This window comes from Somniosus microcephalus, chromosome 13 (assembly GCF_052327205.1).
Source record: "Somniosus microcephalus isolate GS21.2 chromosome 13, FLI_Smic_1.0, whole genome shotgun sequence".
In the NCBI taxonomy this organism is placed as follows: Eukaryota; Metazoa; Chordata; class Chondrichthyes; order Squaliformes; family Somniosidae; genus Somniosus; species Somniosus microcephalus.
This window is the reverse complement of record NC_140999.1, coordinates 181583611-181602985: the sequence shown is the minus strand read 5'-3', so window position 1 is coordinate 181602985 and position 19375 is coordinate 181583611. Positions and strand designations below refer to the sequence as shown.

Sequence of the window (19375 nt, the reverse complement as noted above, 5' to 3'; positions counted from 1 at the left end):
GGTTCTCTCGTACCGCTCTCAAGTGCTCATTCTAAACCAAAAAGAGTGAGTGTTGGAGGCTGCTTGACAACGCCTGAGTCAAGTTCGATCTTGTCCTCAGCCGGTGTCCTGGTGGATATTCCACGGCCCCCTACTCCAGCCAGGGCACTGCCTCCACTCCAGCTAAGACTGGGTTTTTTAGTGATGTTGTTTGAGGGATAACAGTGGCCAGGACACCGGGGAAAACTCCCCTGTTCCCCTGTGCCATGGGATCTTTCATGTTCATTTGATGGGGCAGACGGGCCCTCGGTTTAACGTCTCATCCGAAAGATGAATGTAACTTGTGGCGAAGTGAAAATGTAGATGAAAATGGGATTTGGATCCCAAAATCTAATTTTTGCATTAGGAAATTAAACTACTAAATGCTTATCACTTCATTGGAGGTTAAAAGCTTGCCTGATGTCAATCGCCTATGTTTTTCCCCACTGAAAATAATAGGTAGAGCTTGTGCGTAGTAAGGGCACTCTCACCCGGTTCTTTTAAAATAGGATTACCGCCAAACATAGGAAGCGGATTGAAAAAAGGACGAGCAAATGAAATGTGAAAGTGAAAAAGTGGAAATTCTGGTCTCCAAATGATTTGTATTTAATGGAGTTGATGCCTTATTTCAAAAAATAAATTGCTGCCACTGTCCGTTGGGAGGGGGTTCGCTGTGCGTGGCAGAAGGATGCCAGTATGAATTGGGAAGGGAAGAGAGTGGCATCATGAACTGAGGAGAAGAGAGTGCCAGAAATAACATGCCAGTAGGAATGACGAATGCCTTTTTATTATTCATTCATGTGGGCGTCGCTGGCAAGGCCAGCATTTATTGCCCATCCCTAATTGCCCTTGAGAAGGTGGTGGTTAGCCGCCGCCTTGAACCGTTGCAGTTTGTGAGGTGAAGGTACTCCCGCAGTGCTGTTAGGGAAGGAGTTCCAGGATTTTGACCCAGCGACAGTGAAGGAACGGCGATATACTTCCACGTCAGGATGATGTGTGACTTGGAGGTGAACTCACAGGTGGTGGTGTTGTCATGAGCCTGCTGCCCTTGTCCTTCTAGGTGGTAGAGGTCTGGGGTTTGAGGTGCTGCCGAAGAAGCCTTGGCGAGTTGCTGCAGTGCATCTTGTAGATGGTACACACTGCAGCCACGGTACGCCGGTGGTGGAGGGAGTGAATGTTTAAGTTGGTGGATGGGGTGCCAATCAAGCGGGCTGCTTTGTCTTGGATGGTGTCAAGATTCTTGAGTGTTGTTGGAGCTGTACTCATCCAGGCAAGTGGAGAGTATTCCATCACACTCCTGACTTGTGCCTTGTAGATGGTGGAAAGGCTTTGGGGAGTCAGGAGGTGAGTCACTCGTCGCAGGATACCCAGCTTCTGACCTGCCCTTGTAGCCACAGTATTTATGTGGCTGGTCCAGTTAAGTGAACTGGTGGGAGGTGGAGAAGAGTGCCTTTGTGTTACTGAAACAACTTTAGAAATTTAAAACAATTTAGCTATCAGATTTAGCAACAGCCTGCAATTTCCCCGCAGAAAGCGGGAGGGGAAATCCTTGCAAGTTTTGCCACGCTCTTCCACTGCACAAGTGATGGAATGTTGGGTATTTGTGAAGCTTCAGTTATGATAAGCCTGCGGTATACTATACTTTCAGTGCAGCTATCTGTCATATTCCTAAATTCAGGCCCCTTTTTGAGGCTGTGGCAGATTTTTGAAGCTTTCTAGGAGGTTGGTGTTATGCTTGTGGCTGGGTTAAGCATTGCAACCAACAAAAGGTACAGGTCATATTAATTTGGATTAGGTGTGTTACAACATGACTGGCTCCTTTACCGAATGACTAGTGGGGACTGTTGTCAGGCCATTTAAATTTCATTGCGTCAACAGACATGATTAAAATGGTGCTGCCAAAACCATATCCATGTGTTGGGAGACCTGACTCATCGTATAATTAAGACTGATCTGTATCTTCAGTAACGCTGCTTAAATACATTGATGAAGGAAGACTTTGTGCATTGGAACCAGGGATTTAAGAGGTTTATTAATGATAAGCAGTTAATCCTCGACAATTTCAGGAATTTCCATTATGTTTGTTTAATGGGTGCTGACCAACCAGTTTGGACCTGATTCATAGGGCAAGTTATAAGGGAGACCTCTAATCTGATGGAATCATACAGCACAGAAGGAGGCCATTCGGCCCATCGTGCCTGTGGCGACTCTTTGAAGGAGCTATCCAATTAGACCCACTCCCTTGTTCTTTCCCCGTAGCCCTGCAATTGTTTTTCCTTTTCAAGTATTTCCCAAAGATCTTAATCTTTGTTTGGGTTCCAGTCGCTTAAAGAAGTAAAAGAAATGGGAGGATGGTGTAGATGGAAATGTTTACTCTCACTTTGTCCCACCCCATGGTCACTTCCTAAATAAATGTTCTCTCCAGGTAGTTGTGAGGTAATGATGATAACAAAAATTGTCTGCAGCGAATGATTTTTTTAATCTATTCAGAAACTCTTACAATGTGTTTCTTGGGGGGAAGGGAGAGTGGGGGCAGTGTTGTTCTCTCTGTGTCATTTTAACATTTTCTTGAGGTCGTAGTATGATGTGAAATATATCACAAAAACACAACGTAAGTAGGGATAAAGGAAGCCCATCTTAGTTTATCCATTCAGAGAAACTCAGGTCCCATTCCCATTACAGCCCCCAACTATCTCCCAAGTTGACTCCCTTCGCTCCCCTTGATCACTAGGCATGAAGAGTTGTCTAACATCAGTCCTACATTTGTCCATTGCTAGTTTGAACTTGTGGCCTTGACCTCCTGTACCAATTTAACTTAAAGTAGTCTTTTGGATTTAACATTTCTGTACGACTTACTCTTCTATTAGACACCCTCTCAGTCACTTCCTTCCAAGTTTGACGTGCTGAAGTCTCATGCTGTGTTCCAGTTTGGCAGCTGTATAGACGGTGACACGGGGATAGCTCATTGTAGGACACGTGCAGCATTCTAACAGGAAGAGAGCGATGGATTTTGCTTTGCCTTTCTGCCTCTGTGTCCGTGTATCTGATGTAATGTACTTCCCCATAGGTTCTGAATAATGTTTGAATCACTCCTCATATCCTCTTGGTAAAGCAGCCTCATTGGTAAGTGCTTTCTTTTAAAATTGCAGTGACTGGTCCGCCCACACCCCCCACCCTTTCCCTCCCAAAGAAACATAAAACAAGTGCAAGAAACTGTAAATGTTAAAAGATAAGCCAACAGTAGTAGTTTATTGTGCCTTTCCACAACACACTGCCAGAGTGATGAGATCTGAGGTGTGTCCCATTTAGTTTTTCTGAGTGCAGTGAGTGGACGCTCCCTTTTGGCTGACAACAACAACTTGCATTTCACAGGGCAAAACCTCCCAAGGTACATCACAGGAGCGTAGTCAGACAAAAATTGACACCGAGACAAGGAAAGGAGATATTAGGACTAAAAGCTTGGTCAAAGAGGCAGATTTTTTATGAGTGTTTTAGAGGAGGAAAGAGATGTGAAAGAGGATTGAATCAGCAAAGGAGTCCTACCAATACCATCATTATAAAATGTAGGACTTTATTCAAGAATAAAATAAACTTGGAGCACAACCATTCTAACTAGGAGGGTGCCAGATTGTACCTCAATTCCACCTTCCCGCACTATCCCCCTATCCCTTGATTCCCTTAGTATTCAAAAGTCTATGATCCCTGTCTTGAATATACTCAACGACTGAGCATCCACAGCCCTCTGGGGTAGAGAATTCCAAAGATTCACCACTCTCTGAGTGAAGACATTTCTCCTCATCTCAGTCCTAAATGGCCGACCCCTCATTCTGAGACTGTGACCCGTAGTTCTAGACTCCCCAGCCAGGGGAAACATCCTCCCTGCATCTACCCTGTCAAGCCCTGTAAGAATTTTCTACGTTTCAATGAGATCACCTCTCATTCTTCTAAACTCTCGAGAATATAGGCCTAGTTTGTGCTGAGTTAGCTGACGTCAAACAGGTAAGCAACTAGAATAGAGTGTAGTATTTAATTTACAGTGTCAGCTGTGGCTCAGTGGGTAGCACCCCTCACCTCTGAGTCAGAAGGTTGTGGGTTCAAGTCCTACTCCAGCGACTTGAGCACATAAATCTAAGCTGACACTCCAGTGCAGTGTTGAGGGAGTGCTGCACTGTCGGAGGTGCCGTCTTTCAGATGAGACGTTAAACCGAGGCCCCATCTGCCCCCTCAGAGGGACGTAAAAGATCCCGTGGCACTATTTCGAAGAAGAGCAGGGGGAGTTATCCCCGGTGTCCTGGGGCCAATATTTATCCCTCAACCAATATAACAAAAACAGATTATCTGGTCATTATCACATTGTTGTTTGTGGGAGCTTGCTGTGCGCAAATTGGCTGCCGCGTTTCCCACATTACAACAGTGACTCCACTTCAAATAGTACTTCATTGGCTGTAAAGCGCTTTGAGACGTCCGGTGGTCGTGAAAGGAGCTATAGAAATGCAAGTCTGTCTTTCTTTCTTTCTTAATGGGAAGTTTACTAGCTAGCTTGGAGAATCTCTTCAGGCAATCCTATCTCTGCATGGAAAAAAAAGCTGCGTTCCCAGTGGTAACTGGAAACTGGCTTTTACAGGAAACCCTTTATTATCCGGCACCAACGGGACCGGCGTGGTGCCGGTTTATCAAAAAGTCCAGATTACAGAGTGGTATCGTAAAAGGTACGAGAGCTCCATACACAGCAACAAATCCAGGCTTCCCTGTTGCTTAGCAACTGGTGCAGGAACCCCGGCCACAGACCAAGCGTCCCTGTTGCTTAGCAACAAGTGCACGAACCCCAGTTACACAGCCACAGATCCAGGAACGGCCACTAATATGAAGTAAAACTTACCTGAACCTACTCCTGAATTTTACCGGTTAACAGAGATTTCCGGTTATTTTAGGTGTCGGTAAATCGCGAGTTTCCTGTAGTTGGTTAAGCGCTCCTGGTGCTTTTAAAAGCCTGTATGTGTCATTTTAAAAGTGCTAAAACACGTAACCAACTGAAAGCTCGCTCCCAGTCATCATTAAGAATGTAGCTTTTCTTCATGTAGAGCCTGGATTTCCGCCAAGGTTTCCTCCCACTATCTGGCGATCCCCTTATTTTTCCTTATCAGGCCAGGGCACTGGCTATATGGCGCCAATAGAGTCTTGTTCTGGGAGGTGCTGGGAGAGGTGAATGTGAGGTTGCCAACTGTGGTTAGACGTATTCCTGGAGGTCATCACATAGTCTCCAACCGACCCACCCAGTCAAACAGGTGTTCCCTCATCTCCAATATTTTTTTTATAATTAATAAACAGTAAATGGAAAAAAAAGGTACAATTTTTTTTAATAACCCTATGATTTTTTCTCCTGGGTGTTGCTCACAGCAGTGTCCAGGAGATTAACCTTCGATTCCTGGAGACTCCAGGGCAATCCTGGAGGGATGGTAACCCTAGGTGAGTGACCGAGTGGGCCTCAGGTGGCGAGCACAGCGCCACCTACCTTAGAGGCAGGAGTTGAGAGGACTCAATCAAATAAAGTAAGTATAGTTTAGACGTGACAGACAGGTGAGATATAAATAGCACGACAGGAAAGTTTACAGAAAGTAAGTGTGACAGTAATATATTACCAGCGGATCTCACAGAGTGAGTCAGAAGATATGATATAGTGTGATGCTTGAAGTGTGGCCAGAACGAAGTTTTTTGTTTACAGGAAGTGCCTGTTAAAGGCAAGAGTTTCAATGCATAATAGATCCATTGAACCCGTGCTACGTCTGACCAGACAGTGTGTGATGCTAAAACTCACGACACAAATGAGAAAGAAGTGTTACATTCCCTTTTTTGGCATCTCTCATGTTCATGATAACAACAACAACTTGCATTTATACAGCGCCTTTACCGTAGTAAACGTCCCAAGGCGCCTCACAGGAGTGTTATCAGATTAAAAACTGCCGCCGAGCCAAAGGAGGAGACTTTAGGTCAGTGGCTTAATATCTTGGTCAAAGACGTAGGTTTTAAAGGAGGAGAGAGTGGTGGCGAGTTTATATATGGTGGCCGGGGGGGAGGTGGGGGGCGGCGTTGGTGGCGGGGAGTAGAGGTTAAGGGAGGGCACTGAGCAAAGGAGAGAGGGTAAGGTGAGTTGAGATGGAGTGTAAAGATATGTATTGTCTGATGATGTTCAAGAGAGAGACTGTGACCTAAAGGCATAAGTTTGAAAGAGAAGGAATGTGGAATATGTGCATGTTTTCAATCCCTGAGGCTTTTCTTACTTGAGTTCTTTATGTTTGCCAATATGCAGTTCTTGCTTTGCAAGTGATGTGCTTCTGGCTTTTCTAAGGCTGTGTTAAAATGGAATGAATAGACAGTGCAATGGTTTACTACGTCTCTGAACATAGGAACAGGAGCGGGCCATTGAGCTATCAATCTCCGATTTAAAGTTCACAATTGGCCCAGCATCAATTGCCGTTTTCAGAAGAGAGTTCCAAACTTCTACCACCCTTTGTGTGTAGAAGTGTTTCCTAATTTCACTCCTGAAAGGTCTGGCTCTAATTTTTAGACTATACCCCCTAGTCTTAAAATCCCCAACCTGCGGAAATAGTTTCTCTCTATCTACCCTATCTGTTCCCCTTAATAGCTTGAAAACTTCGATCAGATCGCCCCTTAACCTTCTAAATTCTAGGGAATACAATCCCAATTTGTGTAATCTCGCCTCGTAATTTAACCCTTGAAGTCCGGGTATCATTCTGGTAAACTTACGCTGCACTCCCTCCAAAGCCAATATATCATTCCTAAGGTGTGGTGCCCAGCACTGCTCACAGTACTCCAAAATGCTGCGATGTAGGGTTTGCACCTGTCACTCTGTGCGCAGCAAGTTCCTGATCGCCACCGTGCTACATGGTATCTGGCACCGACGGGACCGGGATGGTGCCGGTTGATTAAAAATTCCGGATGACGGAGAGGGTTATCTACCGAGGCTATTTTTAACAAACAAAAATAAAAAAATCAAGAAATGTGCAGTATACAGTAATTGGGTACTCACCTACAGAACGCCATGTTAAATGGATGGTGGAAGATGCTTGATTAAGTACAGTACTGCCAGTCGAGGGTAATCCATAACTCTTTAATCGGAAGAGACTACCGGCAGCGCGGGAGACACACAGAAAAATGGCGGATCGGAAGAGATTACCGGCAGCGCGGGAGAGTCAGACTCCTGTTATTGAGGTATTCAGACTTCCGACAGTGCCAAGAAGCCGAGTAGTGGCAGTTTGGAGAACTACCCCCACTGACTAACTCGGCCACCGCGGGAGACTCAGACTTGGCAACATTTCCGGTTATTGAGGTGTTGTTTTCGGAGTATGAATTTTGCTGGTTAATAGAGAATTCTGGATATTTAGGTGCCGTTTAAACGAGAGTTTCCTGTATTATGAAAAGTCACGAGGCCACTCCCTTCTCTGAAGGGCATCAAAAGTCAAAAGGGTGTATGGCCCGTGTGCCCTTTGGTGGCCAAATGCAGAATCCAATTTGCAAGGGTCTGGCAGTAGGCGAGTTGCCCTCCTTTTCAAGGGGGCAATCACAGGAGCCAGGAGGCCAAAGAGAAGGATGGGAGATAATTTTAATAAAATACCTCAAGGAAAGATCCAGCTCTGTCGACCTGCAAGATGTAGTGCTATTGAAAAATACAGAACAAAAGTAAAGCCCTCGCTGTATGTGTCATGTTATAAACAGTAATGTAACCCAAGGGGAAAAAAACAACAGAATGGGAATCTCCTGCAGTTGGTCTGTGTGCCGCTCAGTGTTATACTAGGCAGCAGATCACATGGAGCATATAACAGAAAAAAAAGAAAGGCTTGCATTTATATAGCACCTTTCACGACCTCAGGACTTCCCAAAGTGCTTTACAGCTAATGAAGTACTTTTTGAAGTGCAGTCACTGTTGTAATGTAGGAAACGCGGCAGCCAATTCACGCACAGCAAGCTCCCACAAACAGCAATGTGATAATGACCAGATAATCTGTTTTTAGTGATGTTGGTTGAGGGATAAATATTGGGCAGGACACCGGGGAGAACTCCCCTGCTCTTCTTCGAAATAGCGCCATGGGATCTTTTACGCCCACCTGAGAGAGCAGATGGGGCCGTGGTTTAATGTCTCATCCAAAAGATGGACGGTACCTCCGACGCTGCAGCACTCCCTCAGCACTGCATTGGAGTGCCAGCCTGGATTTTAGTGCTCAAGTCCCTGGAGTGGGACTGTGAACCCACAACCTTCTGACTCAGAGGGGAGGGTATTGCAATGTACTGGTATATCCATTGGTTCAGACAGTACTGTACTACAAATTCCAAAAGACACAGGATGTGTTACTGTTTTTTGGAGACACTGCTAGATGATAGATTTGTATATTTTTTATATAAGATTTTTTTTTTAAAGTTTTGGGTTGATTAATGTCACAGGTGATGCATTCCCAGATGCCCTCTGGTTTAAATGTACAAGCGTGCGTGCCTGGATATGTACTGCGCGATTCTGAGATTACCAAGTGGTGATGGAGTGTTTATGTTCCTGGACTAGCAACCAGAGGTTGTGAGTTCAGATCCCACCTTGGTAAATTGTGAAATGAAATTCAATAAACCTGGTAATTATCGGGTTGGCACCGGAAAAATGGTGCTCATGGATTGTCATAAAAACCCAACTGGTTCACTGATGTCCTTCAGAGAAGGGAATCTGCCATCCCTACCTGGTCTGGTCTGCACGTGACTCCAGTCCCACACTATGGGCTCGATTTTGTCAATGGGGAGCTTTTGGAGGCGGGACTCCCACTTTTTGGGTTGTAGTCCCACCTCCATCGACTTGTGGCCAACCCACGCTATTTTCCCTTGATTGACCTTGTTAAGCCCGCCCAGCGGGCTCAGCAGGCCAATTAAGGGACACCCGGTTACTGGTGACGTCAGCGATTGACATTTCATCTGTCAAGAGCTTTTGACAGATGAAAATTCAGCATTTGACAGCTCTGTGAAGCTGTCAAACACTGACAATCTGTCTTCTAACTTGAGTCCTTCTACTCAGACTCAGTTAGAGATCTCTCCAGACCAGAAAGCAGAGGCTGCAGCTTTTGACAGTTCAGCGGCCATTCTGCTTTCTGTGCCGGTGAACTGAGGGACTCCTGAGTACTGAAGGAAGGAAGCCTGCAGGAGAAAGTAAAGGTAAGTAAAACTCATTAAAACACTTTACACTTACCTCTGCACACATGCACCCATCACTCACCTGCACAATGGACATCTCGACCCCTCCAACCCCTGCAGACCGACGGTCCGCCTCGCTAACTTGGCGTGGTTCAGAGCCATCGGACAGCCCACACTTCAGGGCTAAAAATAGGGATTAGGCAAAAAACTGCCTGTTAACTACCTGTTAACAGGCAGCTAATTGGCACTAATCCCCTTCCCGCCTCGGGGATGCGGCTCCCAGCACAGGTCGGGTACCCGCCTCCTGGGACATTGGCACGGAGGCAGGTTGGGGGTGGGATAGGTTCCTGGCCCCCAATTCTGCAATTTTCCCACCACTCCCGCCTCCAAACCCGCCTCCTCGGGGCTTGGAAATTCGACACTTATGTGGTTGACTCTCAAGGCCCTCTGAAGTGCTTAGCAAGTTGTTTTAAATAGAAACAAAGAATAGCTTCAGCATAAGAACGCCCGCCGCTGCTAGATGTGCCTAATAAGTGCAGCCTTGCCAGCATTGCCCACACTCTGAGAACAAATGTGTTGTAGGGCAGTAATGTGGCATAAGGAAGCATTTTCATTCTTGTGCTGGTCTCGGAGGTCCCTTTAACGCTTTGCGATTCCCTTCCAGTCTTGTATCGATAACTTTGAAGAGATGGTGCGGCTGCTTTTGGACCATGGGACCGACGTGGATGCAACAGACAACGAGCTGTGGACTCCCTTACACGCGGCGGCCACGTGTCGACACACCAACCTCGTGAAAATCCTCATAGAGCGGTCAGTCCCGTTTACCTCGACTCCGGAAGGGGAAAAATATAAACCTCAAATCTCACTTAAATCCACATTTTAGCCTGATTAATTCTTTTTGAGCTGACTATCAGGTGTAGAATTCATCTCATTATAAGCATAGTCGGAAGCTCCCTGAAGGCTGGATTCCTGTCATTAATAGTGCGCCCTGACTACAATACTTACTGCTAACCCACCACCTTGGGTGGGACCCCCCTCCCCCTTTCCTTCATTGCTCTATTAATTATATAAATACTCGCTCCAAAGAATTGGACCTTGTTTTCGGTCCACATAAATAAATTATACTTGTCTATAAATCACGTTACCTTTATAGTCACTGATTTGATTAACAGAATAGAGCAAGCCACTGCGCTGTATTGAGTGGCTCTCCTATGTTCAAGGTACTTAAAAACAGCTATGAAAGTACGACTTGTACGTCGGGTTTGATGAGATGAGGAAGACTGCAAATGCTGAAGTAAAACAAGAGAATGCGGGAAGCAGGCAGCAGGCTTGCCAGCTCCCGCAGGGGAAAGCAGATTAATGTTGTCGGGTGAGACCCTTTGTCCAAAGGGACAGGTTGTTGTTTTTTTATTAAAGTTTTTGAAAGTGATTAAGACTGGTGCGTCTTTGCAAGTAAAAGTGTAACTTGATCCCACAGTCCACGGTAGCTCACTGTCCCTCCTCTCAATGCAGGGGAGCAGACCTGTTGGCAGTCAATGCAGATGGGAACATGCCCTATGATCTGTGCGATGATGATCGGACGCTGGAGCTCATCGAGACAGCAATGGTTAACCAAGGTAAGACACACAAGGATAATTTAACAGGTGGCTATGTCTGCCATGATTACATAGAATGTGACGTGAATCAGTCATTCATGAAAGAAAGACTTATGAAATAATACTGAGCGGCCTACGGGTGGCGCTGTCCAGGGAGAGTATAAATACTCGGGCACGGGCCCAGCTTGCGCAGGACATTCTTAACAGGAACTAGTGAAGGACACAACTAGACCTCCATGTTGTAAAACAATTGATTAAAGCTTTGTTTAACGCTTAGACCAAGTACCTAGTAGTTTTCTTACGTCAGAACGTACACCACAGAAACAGGCCATTCGACCTAATTGGTCAGTGCCGGTGTTTATGCTCCACACGAGCCTCCTCCCACCCCTCGTCATCAAACCCTATCAGCATATCCTTCTGTTCCCTTCTCCCTCATGCGCTTATCTAGCTTCCCCTTAAATGTATCTGTACTATTCGCCTCAACCACTCCTTGTGGAAGCGAGTTCCACATTCTCACCACTCTCTGGGTAAAGAAGTTTCTCCTGAATTCCTGATTGGATTTATATTTATGGCCCCTAGTTCCGGTCTCGCCCACAAGTGGAAACATCTTCTCTACGTCTACCCGATCAAACCCTTTCATAATCTTAAAGGCCTCTATCAGGTCACCCCTCAGCCTTCTTGTTTCTAGAGTAAAGAGACCCAGCCTGTTCAATCTTTCCTGATAGGTATAACTCTCGGTTCTGGTCTCAACCTTGTAAATCTTTTTTTGCCTCTACAGGAAACTTTGTGTTATCCGGAGGTTAAATGTCCGGCAAGCTTGAGCCACCGGCAAAAATCAGGAGCTGTTTTGTTAGGTTTTTTTTCTTCTCGTGGCTTTTTTTTTCAACAGTCAGGCTCTGCAAAGTCTCTCTGAAGCTGTTGCTAAGCAACAGAGACGCTTCCAAGGTACGGGCTGACTTTAGAAGCTGTTGCTAAACAACAGTGTTTGTTGCCAGATACGGAGCTGAAAAGCTCCGTATGCTTCAACATTAACGCTGGTTTGTCCGGCAGTTTTGAGGGAACGACAACAGCTCGGTCCCGTTGGTGCTGGATAGCACAAAGTTTCCTGTATATCCTTTTTATAATATTGAGACCAGAACTTTGCTCAGTGGTCCAAGTGTGGTCTAACGTCCAATTCTCGGCAGGTCAGTTTTTAAGCGTCTCGTCTCTGGTTCGCTTTTACTGTGCGGTTCACGCAAGACAGATTGGGGGGGGAAAAAAAATATCCATTCGCTGATTAAACCTGTGCAGGGGAAGAGACTCTGCAGCTTCGAGCCTTAGACACTCTTTAGATATTCTGGACGTGGGGGGAGGAGGGAGAGGTTGTGCCTGGAATTATTAAATTAATAAAGCTGCACACCTCTTGAGCTGATTTCTCCACGCCCGCACCCACTTCCCAGCCTTACACAAACCAAGCGAGCCACAAAAAGAATCCTCAGCTGCTCTACTCCGTCCTGTTGGTGAATGTGTAGTTTTGTGTTCTAACTTTGTATTTTCTTATGGCGGACAAGGCCAACAGGCGCATGGGAACACCACCGCCTCCAAGATCTCCTCCAAATCACACACCATCCTGACTTGGCCATATATTGGTAATTCCTTCATCGTCGCTGGATCAAAATCCTGGAACTCCCTCCCTAACAGCACTGTGGGAGCACCTTCACCACACGGACTGCAGCGGCTCAAGGAGGCGGCTCACCACCACCTTCTCAAGGGCAGTTCGCGATGGGCAATAACTGCTGGCCTTGCCAGCGAAGCTCATATCCCGTGAATGAATAAAATAAAGTCGGGGGGGGGGAGTGAGGAAGGCAAGGGAAACGGAGGAGGCGAGAGGAGGAATGAAGAGGAGGCCAGGGAAAGAAAAAGAAAGAAAGACTTGCATTTATACAGCGCCTTTCACGACCACCGCCCGTCTCAAACGCTTTACATAGAAACAGAAACATAGAAGATAGGAGCAGGAGTAGGCCATTCGGCCCCTCGAGCCTGCTCCGCCATTCAATGAGATCATGGCTGATCATCCAAACTCAGCACCCTGTCCCTGCCTTCTCCCCATATCCCTTGATCCCTTTAGCCTTAAGAAATATATCTAACTCCTTCTTGAATACATTTAATGAATTGGTCTCTACTGCCTTCTGTGGTAGAGAATTCCACAGGTTCACCACTCTCTGGGTGAAGAAATTCCTCCTCATCTCTGTCCTAAATGGCTTACCCCTTATCTTTAGACTGTGACCTCTGGTTCTGGACTCCCCTGCCATCAGGAACATCCTGCATCTAGTCTGTCTAGTCCTGTTAGAATTTTATAAGTTTCAATCTTCTAAACTCCAGTGAATATAAGCCCAATTGACCCAATCTTTCCTCATACGTTATTCCTGCCATCCCAGGTATCAGTCTGGTGAATCTTCGCTGCACTCCCTCCATGGCAAGAACATCCTTCCTCAGATAAGGCGACCAAAACTGCACACAATACTCAAGGTGTGGTCTCACCAAGGCCCTGTACAACTGCAGCAGGACATCCTTGCTCCTGTACTCGAATCCTCTCGCTATGAAGGCCAACATACCATTTGCCTTCTTAACCGCCTGCTGCACCTGCATGCTTACTTTCAGCGACTGGTGCACAAGGACACCCAGGTCTCATTGCACTTCCCCTTCTCCCAATCTATTGCCGTTCAGATAATAATCTGCCTTCCTGTTTTTGCCACCAAAGTGGATAACCTCGCATTTATCCACATTATACTGCATCTGCCATGCATATGCCCAATCACCCAACCTGTCCAAATCATACTGGAGTTTCTCAGCATCCTCCTCACAGTACACACGCCCACCCAGCTTTGTATTGTCTGCAAACTTGGAGATATTACATCTAGTTCCCTCGTCTAGATCATTAATATATATTGTGAATAGCTGGGGTCCTAGCACCGATCCTTGCGGTACCCCACTAGTCACTGCCTGCCACTCGGAGAAAGACCCGTTTATTCCAACTCTTTGCTTCCTGTCTGCCAACCAGTTCTCTATCCAAGTCAGTACCTTACCCCCAATCCCATGTGCTTTAACTTTACATGCTAATCTCTTATGCGGGACCTTATCGAAAGCCTTCTGAAAGTCCAAATACACCACATCCACTGGTTCTCCCTTATCTATTCTACCAGTTACATCCACAAAAAATTCCAGTAGATTAGTCAAGCACGATTTACCTTTTGTAAATCCATGTTGACTTTGTCCGATCCTGTCACTGTTTTCCAAGGGCTCTGCTATTACATCTTTTATAATGGACTCTAGCATTTTCCCCACTACTGATGTCAGGCTTACCGGTCTATAATTCTCTGTTTTCCCTCTACCAGCTTTTTTAAATAGTGGGGTTACATTAGCTACCCTCCAATCCATGGGAACTGTGCCAGAGTCTATAGAATTTTGGAAGATGACCAGCAATGCATCTACTATTTCTCAAGCCACTTCCTTAAGTACCCTAGGATGTAGATTATCAGGCCCTGGGGATTTATTGGCCTTCAATCCCGTCAATTTCCCTAACACCATTTCCCTACAAATACTGATTTCATTCAGTTCCTCCCTCTCATTAGACCCTATGTTCCCCGACATCTCTGGGAGGTTATTTGTGTCCTCCTTTGTGAAGACAGAACCAAAGTATGTATTTAATTGGTCAGCCATTTCCTTGTTCCCCATTATAAATTCCCCTGATTCTATGCTTGACTTCACCAATCTTTTTCTCTTCACATATCTGTAGAAGCTTTTACAGTCAGTTTTTATGTTCCCAGCAAGCTTACTCTCATACTCTATTTTCCCCTCTTAATTAATCCTTTTGTCCTCCTTTGCTGAATCCTAAACTGCTCCCAATCCTCAGGTTTGCTGCTTTTTCTGGCCAATTTATATGTCCTCTCCTTGGATCTTATGCTATCCCTAATTTCCCTTGTTAGCCACGGTTGTGCCACCTTTTTTGTTTTATTTTTATGCCAGACAGGGTTGAACAAATTCTGTAGTTCATCCATGCGATCTTTAAATGTTTGCCATTGCCTATCCACCGTCAACCCTTTTAAGTAATGTTCCCCAATCCACCCTAGCCAACTCGCGCCTCATACCATCGTAGTTTCCTTTATTTAAATTCAAGACCCTAGTCTCTGAGTCAACTACTCTCCATCTTACAGCCAATTTTGAAGTGGAGTCACTGTTGTAATGTGGGAAACGCGGCAGCCAATTTGCGCACAGCAAGGTCCCACAAACAGCAATGTGATAATGACCAGATAATCTGTTTTTGTTATGTTGGATGAGGGATAAATATTGGCCAGGACACCGGGGATAATTCCCACTGCTCTTCTTCGAAATAGTGCCATGGGATCTTTTACGTCCACCTGAGAGTGCAGACGGGGCCTCGGTTTAATGTCTCATCCGAAAGACGGCACCTCCGACAGTGCAGCACTCCCTCAGCACTGCACTGGGAGTGTCAGCCTAGATTTATGTGCCTCAAGTCCTTGGAGTGGGACTTGAACCCACGACCCTCTGACTCAGAGGCGAGGGCGCTACCAACTGAGCCACAGCTGACACAAAGCAAGTAGAAAAGCAGAGGCAGTTGGGAAAGTAGACAGCAATGAAATGCACCTTTGTTTTAAGAGTTAACCATCTAGTCATTGTGGCTTTTGCAATCCAAAAAAACCCCACAAGATATTTTTAAATATTTTTAGAAAAGGATTGCGCAGCTGGAGGAATGTAATGGTAAACATTCCAGCAATTCCTTTTCTCAGGAAAGGTTGGGCAGGCCAGATTTATAATTTATAGCTTCTCCAGTACCTCTCACTTCTTTATTGACAGTGGGTTTGACCTCATTCAGCAAAATTTAGTGCACCATCTTGAAAATCTCCTTTAATGGAGATTAAATTCAGACAGTTTGGGTCCTTCTGCCAATCGCCCCATGTTTTAATAACTTGGCATGGAGGGACTTTAAATTTTTATTCCCCCCGACGATTTAAAATTGATATTCTTTAGGATTCTGTCAGAGTTTGCCTGCAAGAGGCCCGGCTGTCAACTGTCAGTAACAGGAATCTCCCCTCCCCGGCAATCAGTTCCTTCCAAAGCTGACTGTTTTATATTAACCGTGCCAATGCGTCACAAGGGGAAAGAAACAAAGACTAGCACTGAGAGAGCTATTAAAATAGATACTAGGTTTGTAACATTAACTAAGCTACTTAGCCCAGCTTACGCAAATGAATAGCAAAATATTTTTGGATGTTTTGTACGCCCACAAATGATGTATGTGTGCGTATTTAAAGAAAGCAAGTACTTACATTTATATAGCGCCTTTCACAACCTCGGGATTTCCCAAAGTGCTTTACAGCCAATGACATACTTTTGAAGCGTAGTCACTGTTGTAATGTAGATTATACACAAATGCACCAACTTGACTCCAGCAGATCTGAGATTTCCTTGTTCTTAATGTTTAAATGAATGCTTGTCAGGACTGAAGTGTCGCCTTTACTTAGAGCCATAGGGGTAAAAGGGCGCTAACGGGAGGCGCAAATCAACCGAATTTAGCCCCCATTGAGTCATAACGGCACAGAAAGAGGCCATTCGGCCCATCGAGTCCGCGCCGGCTCTCTGTAAAGCAATCCAGTCAGTCCCATTCCCTCACTCTATCCCCGTAGCCCCGCAAGTTTATTTCCCTCAAGTGCCTATCCAGTCTCCCCTTGAAAACATTGAGTTTGTCCGCTTCCGTCGGCAGCGAGTTCCAGGTCCTCACCACTCGCTGCGGTAAATAAGTTTTTCCTCACATCCCTCCTGTATCTCTTGCCCAAAACCTTAACTCTGTGTCCCCTAGTCCTTGTACCATCAACTAGTGGGAACAGCCTTTCCCCATCTAGCCTATCCAAATCGTCACATTCTTGTACACCTTTATCAAATCACTCCTCAACCTCCTTTGCTCTAATGAAAACAAATCCAGCTTCTCCAACCTGTCGTTGTAGCTAAGATCCTCCATCCCCAGAACCATTCTGGTGAATCTCCTCTGCACCCTCTCAAGGGCCTTCACATCCTTCCTAAAGTGTGGTGACCAGAACTGGACGCAATACTCCAGTTGTGGCCTAACCAGCGCTTTATAAAGGTTCAGCATAATTTCTCTACTTTTGAACTCAATACCTCCTATTTATGAAGCCCAAGATCCCATATGCTTTGCTAACCACTCTCTCAATATGTCCTGCCACCTTCAGGGACCTATGCACATTAACTCCCAGGTCCCTCTGTCCCTGCACACTCTTTAAAACTGTGCCATTAAGTGTATATTGCCTCTCCCTGTTCCTTCTGCCAAAATGCATCACCTCACACTTCTCTGTTAAATTCCATCTGCCACTTGTCTGCCCATTCTGCTAGCCTTTCTATGTCCTGTTGCAGTCGATTGGTATCATCCTCACTGTTTGCCACCCCCCCCCCCCCCCAAGTTTGAAGTCATCGGCAAATTTAGAAATTCTACTCTATTCCAGTATCCAGGTCATTCCAATACAATACTTCTATCGAGTCATTTCCTCCAGAGTGCAGGAGATTGCGGTACATTAACATAGATGAATATACAATAACGGCATTTATCAGCTGCATTAAATGGGGTTTTATAATGATAGGTGATAAAGAAACAAATCACCGGGGACTGGGTGATGCACCAGGTTCCTTTCCCACTTGGGGCATTGAATCCCAAGCCTGGCTGATGACACAGAATAAAGCTCTCCTCTCTGCTGACTGTAAGGATGCGAGGTGAAATGAGTTTGAGCAGTCTTAACCCAGCCCTATAGTGGGCTCGGGGACAGTGCCAGCTGTGGCTCAGTTGGCAGCACTCTTGCCTCTCAGTCAGAAGGTTGTGGGTTTAAATCCCACTACAGAGACTTGAGCACAAAAATCTAGGCTCACACTCCCAGTGCAGTACTGAGGGAGTGCTGCACTATCGGAGGTGCCGTCTTTCGGATGAGACGTTAAACCGAGGCCCCGTCTGATTCTCTCAGGTGGACGTAAAAGATCCCATGGCACTATTCGAAGAAGAGCAGGGGAGTTATCCCTGGTGTCATAGCCAATAGTAATCCCTCAATCAACATCACTAAAGCACATTATCTGGTTATTATCATATTGCTGTTTGTGGGAGCTTGCTGTGCGCAAATTATTTGCTGTGTTTCCTACATTACAACAGTGACTACACTTCAAAAGTACTTCATTGGCTGTAAAGCGCTTTGGAACGTCCGGTGGTCGAGAAAGGCGTTGTAGTAATGCAAGTCTTTCTTTTGACACAGCACAATCTGCCCTTAATTTGGCACTAATTAGCATTTAATTTCCAACCTTGATCAGAGAGGCCGCAAGGACTTCTGGTGTAAAAAAATATTCGCCTGAGGGTTCCATGAACTTTACTGTGCAGCTGGCTGTGCTATTACCTAGGAGTTTGTGTGATGCTGGCATTGGGAAAGTATTCCATAGTCAAGTGCTAGCATCCTTCAGGTCGAGCACAGAATTTAAAATTCAAATACATTTTGACAGCCCATTAGGTTTTTATTTTCAATTTTCTGCATTTAACAACTATCCTTATATATTATTAAAAAATCATTTGCAGTCACACAGTCCCTGGCCAACTTCCTGTTTTCACCATTTTTGGTCATGCTTTTAAGTCAATGTTTTAACATTGCAACTTCCTATATAAACATTTAGGGAGTGAATGCCTGTGAGGGTGCGAGGCGGCGGATGTTCTCGCACTCATCCACCATAACTGCAGTGGAAGAGCTGCAGAAACCCGGGAAAAATGGCATTTACACTGATTTTCCAGGGTTTCCGTGGCTCTTCCGCCAAAGTTATGGTGGATGAGCGACAGTACCCCCCGCCCCCCTCCCGCCAGAAATTCACCCCTTAGATTGGAAATTCTTCATGTAAACAGTTCTCTGTCGTAGTCACCAACTGATGCGCTATCAATTACTCATAAAAGACTGAGAGTTAAGAGAGTAACTAAAGGCTTTTATTAACAAAAGAATGAAGGTCTGCCTCGAGTGGTCGACCGGTCCAGAAATACAAAGGGCTGGGGAGCAGTCACCTTTATACTAGGACTTGTGGGAGGAGTCAGCCGAGGCATGTCCAGGCATGTACACAGTGGAATACAAACAGTGGTTTACCACATTCACCCCTTGTTTAAAATTGAGTCCGGCGGGGTGAAGTGTATTAAAAGTTAGTGTATTGGAGTCTCTCCGGAGGTCTTGTCTGCCGCTGTGATCGGCGTGGCGACGGCAGGGGTAGTGGAGCTTCCGGCGTCGAGTCCTGCGTGGGCTGTGGCACAGGCGTGTCGTCCTCGTAGATGTCGAGCGGGTCGCGGGGCCCAGGCCTGCCGTCTGCTGGGGCTGGATATCGGATCGTGGGGGGTGGTGGTAGTGAGTAGTGGGTTACTGCGGCCCCCGAGGGTGCAAGGTCTCTTATGGAGACTGTGTCCTCCCGCCCGTCCGGGTATGCAATGTAAGCATACTGGGGGTTGGCGTGGAGGAGGTCGACCCTCTCGACCAGGGGGTCCGTTTTATGGGTCCTCACGT

General features: G+C 45.9%; 1 protein-coding gene across 2 annotated transcripts in view; it reads left to right on the top strand.

The window, feature by feature from the left end:
* The window catches only part of LOC147108835 (protein phosphatase 1 regulatory inhibitor subunit 16B-like), a 155084-nt gene that overhangs the window by 104875 nt on the left and 30834 nt on the right, over window positions 1–19375 (top strand). For both annotated transcript variants that reach the window (XM_086005727.1, XM_086005726.1), the window contains exons 4-5: window positions 9866–10011; window positions 10714–10817. In XM_086005727.1, the coding sequence (XP_085861853.1) occupies window positions 9866–10011; window positions 10714–10817 (250 nt within the window). The remainder of the gene's footprint in view (window positions 1–9865; window positions 10012–10713; window positions 10818–19375) is intronic.